The sequence below is a fragment of the Phocoena sinus genome, chromosome 10, assembly GCF_008692025.1.
Source record: "Phocoena sinus isolate mPhoSin1 chromosome 10, mPhoSin1.pri, whole genome shotgun sequence".
In the NCBI taxonomy this organism is placed as follows: Eukaryota; Metazoa; Chordata; class Mammalia; order Artiodactyla; family Phocoenidae; genus Phocoena; species Phocoena sinus.
Window position 1 is genome coordinate 100,646,296 of NC_045772.1, and position 10,168 is coordinate 100,656,463.

At 48.9% G+C, this 10,168-nt stretch overlaps 1 protein-coding gene across 23 annotated transcripts in view; it reads left to right on the forward strand.

Annotated features, from left to right (window-relative positions):
• The window catches only part of WNK1 (WNK lysine deficient protein kinase 1), a 135,112-nt gene extending 125,834 nt beyond the window's left edge, over positions 1-9,278 (forward strand). For all 23 annotated transcript variants that reach the window (XM_032647191.1, XM_032647194.1, XM_032647192.1 and 20 more), the window contains 2 exons: positions 5,757-5,944; positions 6,366-9,278. In XM_032647191.1, the coding sequence (XP_032503082.1) occupies positions 5,757-5,944; positions 6,366-6,683 (506 nt within the window). In that variant the 3' untranslated portion in view covers positions 6,684-9,278. The remainder of the gene's footprint in view (positions 1-5,756; positions 5,945-6,365) is intronic.
• The last annotated feature ends 890 nt before the right edge of the window (positions 9,279-10,168 follow it).

Consider the following 10,168-nt stretch of genomic DNA (forward strand, 5'->3'; position numbering starts at 1 on the left):
GAAGGACCTTCTGGTAACATTAGATCTAGAAGCTGAAAGGAGTTGGGCCTGTGGGTGGAGAAGAGTGAAATCAGGAATCTAGATAGTGAAGTAGGTGCTTTCGCCACAGCGCCACAGAAGTTAGGCGTTAGGCCGCCTCCCAGCAGGATGAGTGTCCTTGGGGGAGGCGCTCGGTCTAGGCAGGTGGCGGGACTGCGGCCTGACCCTCCTGCCCCACGTCCAGGCCTGTCCTGGAAGCTCATACCTCTGTGTGCTGTCCTGGCGCATCTCACTCTCCAGCCTCGGGTTCTAACGTCTCGTAGCTGTGTTCTGTCTCTTCTCTCCCCATTCTTCCCTGTTCTTCCCCTCTCACAGGCTGTGCGAAGTTTAACTGTGCGTCTGAGCAGGTGACGTTCAAACCTGGTGGCAGGAGGACCCGATTTCTGAGTACGCCCTGCTTGGCTCTTTGTGTGTAACACCTTTACTCCTTCCTTGTCCTTGTGTTTCTGCCGCTTGGATCTGTTGTTTCATGCAGTCCATGTGCATTTGTCTTGGCTGAACTACTATTACCCTCAGAAGTTTGGGTCTCTGTTAATTATGATAAAAGATGTAGAAATAACAGTAGGTTTCTGTAAACATCAAAATAAGTTTCTGGAAGAATTGCCTCTTCCTAGGCCCATGACAGAGGGCACGGGGTCGCTCAGCATAGCGAAATCTGGGCTCACAGTCCTGCTCAGCACTGCCCCCTGCTGTGGCATTAGAAGCCACAGAAAGCATCTTGGCCACTGGTACCGGGAAAAGTTACACCCTATTGTTCTCTTCTTCTTCAGAGTAGGTTGGAATCTTTTTTTTTTTCCCCCTCAATTAAGCATAACCATCTAGCAATTGAGAAGATGCTAGAATCTCTTCATTGGATGTTTTCACCACCACTACCCTGTAACTCCATGAAATCAGAATTTCAGAAAGGGTTTCAGTGTAGTTCTTATAAGGCTTACTAAAGACTGAAGGGCCAGCACCTGCAAGCAGAAATGGGCTTTTTAACAAGAATGCTGGGATTTCTCAGCTTTCTTCCCCTGAACAGGGCACAATAGCAAGTCACCCAACCTCTCCAGCCCATCTCCCCACGTGTGGAATGCAGGTGGTCCTACACAAATCAGATAAGATCACATGCACAAGACATTATTTCTCTCTGATTAAACCACACCTGCCTGGCACGTAGCAGGTAGTCGGTAAACGTATGTTGAAATAAAAATTTTTTAAACAAAAATAAGGCTCAAGTAGAAAACCTTTGTTAGACTTCAGGTAAAGATCTTCTCTGTTAAGGCCTCAAACTTCTGATGTGGTTACTGAAGTGCTTTTTAAATGCATGTGCTCGGACCATCGTTGTTTCTGAGTATGATTCAGAGGTCCTTGGGCACTAGTCTAGGGCTGTTTAACAAAGAGGGAGGTGGAAGGCTTACCCAATTTAGTAGGGTTTTTTTTTTTTTGTAGTACGCGGGCCTCTCACTGTTGTGGCCTCTCCCGTTGCGGAGCACAGGCTCCGGACGCGCAGGCTCAGCGGCCATGGCTCATGGGCCCAGCCGCTCCGCAGCATGTGGGATCTTCCCGGACCAGGGCACGAACCCGTGTCCCCTGCATCGGCAGGCGGACTCCCAACCACTGCGCCACCAGGGTAGCCCCAATTTGGTAGGTTTTTGAGCACTGAGATCAGTAGCTTTTCTGGCAAGGCTAGGCTGGACCAAGAATATTAGCTCCTTGACACTTAAGCAAGCATTTAATTTATATGTCCAGCTAGAAAGAGGAAAAGACATTAACAGTAGGAGACAAGTGTTTTGAAATAAAGTGTGATGTGTCAGGCCTGTGTTACGTAGCCTGAAATGTCTAAGAGGGAAGGAAGAGAACCAGGGCTTTTTGTGGAGGAGTGTAGTGTGATGGGTACCACTTCAGATGAGATAATGCAGTAAATCCTCATCACACTCTTAAAGGTAGGTGGTATTACACTGTTGTTCAGGTGAAAGTGATTAGAAGTATTAAACTTTATCACTCCCTTTTGGGTCTTAAAATTAGAGGCCCTACCTCTGTTGAAGGCATGTCAGTGTACATCACGTAAGCCTTGATGAACAAATCACAAGAGGCAGGTTTAAAGCAAATATGGAGGGCCCATGGTTAGGACTCGGTGATTTCACTGCCGTGGCCCCAGGTTCAATCCCTGGTCAGGGAACTAAGATCCCATCCTGGAAGCCGTGCAACGAGGCCAAGAAAAAAAGCCAAAAAGCAAATATGGAAAGAGAACCGGGGCTCACAGGCATGGGGTCTCAACTAGTCTCCGATGCTTTACTCTATGCTTTCAAAATAGATAATGGTTTGGAAGCACGGCTTGGCTTAATGCTTTATTTATGTTCAAAAGTTGCTTGTTTTCCACATATTTTTAAAGATTTTTCTAGGAGGGAAAGGGTTAGTATTGTATGTCTAGGATGTGGAAATAGAGTGTTAGCCAATTTAAATTAAAACCGTAACAATGGTACCATCTGTCAGCCTCCTGTGGTAGAATTGTTAATGCATTTAATTGAGTGCTTTGTTAACAACCCGGCAAGAGAAGCAGGAGCGGGAGCGGGGGACAGGGTCGGTGGAGAGACTGTGTGGGTGTTTGAAATTCAAGCAGTGAGACCCAGAGGGAGACCGGGGTTCATCCCAAACCTTGGTGCAGGGCATCGCTCTTGTAGGTACAAAGACTGGGTGTGGAAACTCACTTCTGCCAGCCGGGAACCAGCAGCCAGGAGGGTCCATCATACAGAATGGCATCTGGGGCAGGGCTCCCGGGTCCCTCCAGTCCGTCTCCCCTCCTGCTTTCTCTTGCTGGGACTTTGTGTGCTGTTTGGAGATTCTAAATATTTTCCACTGATGTTTCCTTATCTTTAACACACTGCTCTCTTTTTGTGCTTCAGGGAAGATGGTGAAAAAAGTCTGTCCTTGCAACCAGCTCTGTAGTAATTATCCTTTCTTTCTGTTACTTCCGGCCCTTGATTGCAAAGCCTGTTGCGCTTGAGGTCTTTGAATCCCGAAGCCTCGTGACTCTCGGACTCGCAGCTCCCGTCCGGCTAGTCCTGCACTTTTCTGGTGTCGTCTTTAACGTGCTCAGTTGCTGCCACTGGCTGTCCTTCCAGGTTCAAGGTCACCTCACAGTGCTCTCATTGACGGCCCCGTGCCCTGGCTCTGGGACAGCTGTGGGTGGAGGCGCCTGCGGATGTGCGTAGGGGCCTCAGGGAGGCCTGGCTCCTTGGGAGAGAGTCCTGTAGTCAAAAACGTGTGCCCGGCGCTGTGCGCCCACGGGGGTTCGGCCGGGACCGTGGCCTGCGAGAGCCTGGGCCCTCACATCGCAGTGGGAGCGGCTGCTGGGCTGCTGAGGGCAGGGACACTCCGTGTAGACAGGAGGCTTCTCGTGAGAGCGAGGACAGTTCAGCAGCCCAGCAGCCACCGAGAGGCCCCTCCAGAAAACTCTGTGCTTGGGAGACTGGGCAGTAAGCTGTGGCTCGTAGGCGTTGTTACTAGGATCCGGCGGTGGGGTGGGGGCATGTATTACGGCAGGAGAACATCAGAAAGTGAATTTCTGGTGGTAAAGGATGCACGACTTTTAGAGCTTTTGGCAGAACTGAAGAAGGTTCAAAGGATAGTCATATCCTCTCAGGAAGGCGAGCAGCATTCTCAGAAATACCTGCGTTACCAGTGCTCCTCAGCGCTCTAGAGCACGCTTTCTCTAGAGCTGCAGTGGGCCACACGCACTCCCCGTTCTCCTGGGCTTTATTAGCCAAGTCAGCTCTTCCTGGGAGTTACTTCCTGGTCAGAAAGGGATGTGTGTGTGTGTCTGTGTCCTTTAACGGGAAAGCTATTTTCGGAAGCCAGAATGAGAAGGTGAACTGTGAGGCTGACTCTCCCCCGTGGTGTAAACCCCACATTCAGAATCCAGTGTCGTGTAACCAGATGAGGCCATAAAGGGGCCTCAGCATCAGCGGCGACTGGCATGAGACCAGAGGGTGTGGTTCTAGCATGAGCAGTTTGTGGCCGGCAGTGCTCAGCTCTGCAAGCTTCTGAATTTGGCTTTTGACAGCTCTGCTCACTTGTGATTATGTTTTGTTTTCATCGTCTCGCTCACCATCAAGCTCGCGAAGCAGCTGTCACTCAAGGAGGATGGCGGTCCTCATGCATGTGATGTGCTTGCTCTCGGGATCTCGTCATTAGCACGGCCGCCATCCTCGCTGCCTGCTCTTCCCGCCCCAGCGCTGTCTCACTGCTGTCCGAGGAACGCTGTCTCCTGTGCTTTTCCACTTTGCACCTGGGCCTCCTGTTCCACAGGGAGCTTACTCTTCCCTTTACACGGTGTGTGTGATAGCAGCCCCCGTGGCTCTGGCGGGCACTGAGAGAGTGAGCTGACAACACGTGCAGTCGGCCCGGCTTGTCTTGCCTTGGTGATAAGAAGCACGTGCCCCTCGCACTCTGCAGCTTCACCTCAGAATAGCTGTTCCTCTAGGACATGTGTGCTCGGGTGTGCCGTTCCTGGGTGGCCTCGAGAGCAGCAGTGGATTACAGGGGGCTTCTACGTGGCAGAGTTGCTTCCGGTGTGCTGCTTGGATCTTGAAAGCAGGAAGATGCGTGCATTTAAATATCTAGCCCTGGCAGTATTGGGGATCTTAAGTGCTAATGGCTCACAGCCTACCCCAACAGCTTTCATTTATTCTGCAGCAAATGCGAGATCTGGTAAGAAAGTGGGGGGTGACGGGAAAACACAAGACGTGACTCTTCTTTCCCTCTTCCCTAAAACTCGCCTCTTCGAATAATCGCCAGTGTGCCCTCCAGCAGAGCCGAAATCAGGCAGGACACAGACTCCTTTCTTTCTCATCAAACCATAGAAATAGAATTCCTTCATCACAGCCCCAAAGCGTCCTCCCCTCCGCACCCCTGCCTCAGCTGGGCGTGCATGAGAGTGCTTGCTCTTCTGGGGAGTGGGGGCCGTAGAGGCCTTGAAGCAGCGGAACCGAGGTCATCTTTGGGAAGCCACGCCTTCCTGGAGCTGAAAGACTCAGGCACACCGTAGAGAGCCTTCCTCCTGAGCGCTCCTGGTTCTTTACTCAAAGGAAACGGGGAGACGTTGAAGCCTTAACTCTCGCAAATTTGCGTTTGCAGTTCATGTTTATGGGTCCAGGTGAAAAAGGCTTCCGACCAGAGCACGCTTTCTCTTGTCGCCCCTTTCTGTGAAAGAATGGCTGAAGACCATGATGGTCCCACATGGTTTGGGAGCCCATCTTTCCTGGGGCTTGTCTTTGCGTTCCTTTAACTCCTCCATGAACCCTGCCCAGTGCTCCAGGGATCCCCTTCTCTTGCCCTGTTCTGCAGCATTCTGGAGCAGCCAGCCTCACTGCCACACCGCACAGCTCTCCTCCCCCCCAGGTGATGCTGGGCACGGAGGCCCAGAGCGAGTGTCTGCGCTCCAGGATGCCATGAGAATGGGCAGGAGGAGGTCCCCGCCCTCTGTACCTTCCCTCATCCGGAGTTGCTCAGCCTCATCTGGAGCTCCTGAAGAGAACCTGTTTCCATTAGCCTGTGGTGCCAGAGCATTTGGCTACATAAGAACCTTGGAACCTTCCTTTTCTTGCATGGCTTCCCACTTCACCCTCCCCATTCCGTGGTTTGCCATTCATCATCCTCGCAACTTTTTCCTCTCCCTGAAATTACAACCCAAGCCTCTTTTAATGGTTGTACTCTGTTTCTTTTTCTGACTTTAGGGACCAGCAGCACAAACACCGTTGGGGGAACAGTGAACAGCCAGGCCGCCCAGGCTCAGCCTCCTGCCATGACGTCCAGCAGGAAGGGCACGTTCACAGATGACCTGCACAAGTTGGTGGACAACTGGGCCCGAGACGCCATGAATCTCTCAGGCAGGAGAGGAAGCAAAGGACACATGAGTTACGAGGTCAGTCTGCCCCTTTTGCCATTTTCCGGATCCATCAGAGTATCAGTGAGCACATGTCTCGCTCGTATGAGGGACCTTCTTCGGTAGCTCATGAGTTTTAACACTTTTAAGAAAACAAGACAAAAATCACCCAGGTCCCCTTTTAGTTTTCCTGCCCTGAATCCCGAGCTCTGTATCGGTCAGCTCAGTTTTTTCTTCCCTTTTCCTTTCACACTCTGAACTACACACACACGACACCACCCACCTCCAATCAGAACAAGTATTTGATAAATATAAAGAGCCAGTAATTATGATGGAAGGTTGTCTGGGTGTTGTTTTCAGTGTCCCCTGCAAGATGAGAGCAGCCCGCTTCTGGAATTTTGTCTCAGTTCCACCCATTTCACACCCACAGCAGCTTCACATGGCATTGTTCTCTCCTCAGGGCCCTGGCATGGCGAGGAAGTTCTCCGCACCTGGTCAGCTGTGCGTCTCCATGACCTCAACCCTGGGTGGCTCCGCCCCCATCTCTGCAGCATCAGCTACCTCTCTCGGCCACTTCCCCAAGCCCATGTGCCCCCCGCAGCAGTACGGTTTCCCAACCCCCCCCTTTGGCACGCAGTGGAGCGGCACGGGCGGCCCAGCAACGCAGCCACTTAGCCAGTTCCAACCTGTGGGAACTGCCTCCTTACAGAACTTCAACATCAGCAACTTGCAGAAGTCCATCAGCAACCCTCCAGGTTCCAACCTGAGGACCACTTAGACCTAGAGGCGTTGACGGAGTAGATTGGGGGCAGGAGGTGGAGTGGTGAGGGGCAGGTGGAAGGGGGATGGGAAAGGAGCCTACCTACTAACTACTAGCGCTGCATTTAACTGGTTATTTCTCGCCAGACAGGAATGTGTTTAATACCGCTTAGAGCCCTCAGAGTGGAGAATCTCCCTGTGCTTTCACCGTTTATTGGAGTGGGATGAGGAGGAAAGAAAGAGCAGGTTTCTTGTGTATGCTTTGTTATCTCTCCCCAACAGTGAGCGCTTGGAAAGAGAATCGTGTTGGTCAGAAGGCCTCTAGAGAGCTCAGTGGAAAAGCAAAGCCCATCTGTGTTCTCAAGTAGTGGGGCTCTTAATCTTGTTACCCAGCGCAAGTCCCTTATCCCCTCAAGAACATAAACCGCAAGACAAAAAACGAAACTATTGGGCTCTCTCCTACCCTGTCCCCACCCCAGCCAGTCTTTAGAACCCAGTGAAAACAGCAGGGGACGGAGGTTCCAACCCTCTCTTACGATAGGTCATTAGTGCTTTAAGCAGATGGTATTCGCAGCTTTGACTGCAGCATTAGCCATTAGGAAAACAAAAGTAAGTTCCCTGCGGACATGTAACTTTGCCATCAGTTTTGATGTGGAAACACTGTGATATATAAATGTTGTTGGACAACAGTAGTTTTAAAAGTAAGATATGAAAGGTTTAAAAAGTTGAAAAAAGCTAGTTCTGTCCTTTTACCTATTGAGACTTTACTTTCTCCTTTGTATTTCCATTGTATTAGATAAATAAATGTGAATGTAAAATTGTATAAGTTACTGTACTTGAATACTTCTGTTCTCCCAGTATTGCTCGCTGGATGTTTTAGTGCCTTGGACTTCCATTGCTTCTGCCGTTTACATCAACTTCTCATCAGACCCCAGTCAGCAAAAGGGCGTATGGAAGGAAACCTCGGGTCCATGTGACCCAGCAGTGGATTATGCAATAAGGAAATTGAAGGAGTATTTTTTTTCAAGTCATTCAACAGTTTTGTCTAGAGCAGGTGTAAGATGAGCAGGTGAGAAGTTGACAGTAGTGGTTAAAAGCAGAAAACTCTGTTTCAGGACAGGTGAGGAGGGGTGTTGTCACAAAATCGGGCAATTTACAAGATTGAGCGTGGTATGCGATAAGTGATGAAAGAAAAAGAAAGACTACGGGATGGGAGAACAGACTTGTTTTGAAGATAGGTGATGCTTGGCCAGTGGCTGCCATAAGCCTTACTTACCTGAGCTGGGCTTGAGCAGAGGAGACCTGGAAGAAATGGCTGAATATAAAGGGAAGGGCACGGGGTGGGGTTGGGGGGGGGGAGGCGCTAGTTTTTAAGCTGGGAAATATGACAGTGAAATGTCACAGATGGAGAAAGTTGTTCTAAGAAAAATCATTCGGATTGCTTCCTTCTTGGTGCAAATGTCCCGTGTATTTCTCAGCTTGGGGTACTGTAGTTTGTGGAAAGTGGACCCACATCTGAATTTAAGCATTGTAGGAAAGAATGCTTATTCCTACCCACTTCCTATATAATGTCCGAATGGTTGCAGGATCATAGTCTCTTGCGCCACCTTATTTCTAGAATTAACAGCTGATATTCTCACGTTCTCTGTAAACAGATATTCCCCTGAAGTAATAACTGCAACCAACCAGTATTATTTAGTGCTGTGCCTAGTTGTAATGGGCAGTTCTGTTACTTTCAGAACTTTCAGGAAATACTCTCCTCATTGCCTGAGTTTGGGATCTCTGTTCTCCCAGAAGGTGGGGAAAGAAGCCAGGACTCTTAATTTTGGGGTGCTTCTTGTCTTGACTCTTGAGCTGGGAAACTGACTTATTCCAACCTCTTACCCACCTCAGTGGCACACCCCAGGAATCCCCATGACAGGAAGAGCCTGGATGGCTGTCCTGTCCTCCGGTGGTCATTTTCTTTAAGTTAGCCGAGACCCCAAAGATGCAAATGAGAGCTGAAGGTAGTAGAAAGGTAGAAGTGAAAAGGGCAGGCGTTCCAAGCTTTGCTTCGAAACTGTTTACTTACTTTTTCTCTGCTTACAATCCTCGGGAGATGACAAGAGTAAGGACAGAACAAGAAGCGCCAGGGAAGTGGGGAACGGACCCCTGGGCAAGGAGGCAGGGCTTTGCAGCAGAGGAAAGAGGAGCCAGAGTGCAGCACGTGACTGTTTTGTTTCTTTGGTTTAATCATTTTGAGATCTCTTCACTCACAGATGGAAAGTAAGAACTGCTTTTATTTACTGTTTTTTCCCCTCCTGTGGATGAAATAACTGAAGCCTAGAGGAATGAACCTAGTGCTACTGAACTGTTTAAATTATTTTTGTGTTAATAGTACACTTTGAGTATCTTTTTCCACATTAAAAAAATTCTTTCTGAATTATAAGTGTTTTCCTTACATTATTTAACAATGTACACTGTTTAAAAAAACAGACTAAATTCAAACCTTGGGGATTCTTGGCAGCCTGTCAACCCGTGCGTTTGGGATAAACCCCGGGGGTCACGCTTTCTGCTTCCGTTTGTTACCTTTGTAGATGAAAGCATTCAAATAAACCAGACTTGCTTTTCTTGAGCTGTGGGGTTTCATTTTCAGCACATGTCTTTTTCATAATCTCATTAGCTCTGATTGGACTTGTGTGCGATTTATAACTGGATTCCTATCTCCAGGACCTTTTTTTTTTTTTTAACAGCAGCAGTTCTGACCTGAACTAAGATGCTGCAGACAGGCAAGATATATTTTCTGAAGACCATGGTAAGGATATGAAAATCAGAAGATGAACCTACGCCCCAAGCTGTGCAGCTCAGGTGAGGTGGCGGGAGGTCAGGGAAGGCCCCGTGCTCGTCTTCCAGAGGCGTGGCGGTGGCCTAGGGGCACAGCTTCCCAGGTGGGCCTGTGCTCCAACAAACTCAAGACTGGGTACAAGGCCCAACCCAAAATGCCCTTAGAAAGTAAAACTGCACACTCATTAGTTGGGGGAAAGGATTATGAAACATCTAAAGAACACTAAAAGAATTTAAGGTGGTTGATAATCGCACATCCGAAATAGCTAAACAGCTGCTTCTTGTCATGCAGATTTCTGTGGTTTTCCAGCACATGTAAACGTTGTTTACACTATAGCCTGTGACGTCTGCAGTAGCATTATATCTAAAACAATATATACCTTTTTTTTAAGAATATATTTTTAAAAAATATTTATTTACTTGGCTGCACTGGGTCTTAGTGGTGGCATGCGAGATCTAGTTCCCTGGCCAGGGATCGAACCCGGGCCCCCTGCCTTGGGAGTGTGGAGTCTTAGCCGCTGGACCACCAGGGAAGTCCCTAAAACGATATACTTTAAAATGCTGTTGGGAAAACGCTCAACACAGGATTGCCAAAAACCTTCAATTTGTTTAAAAATCTGCGAAGTGCAATAAAAAGAAAGAGGTATGCCTGTTATTTTGTTACAAAGTAGGATTTTATTT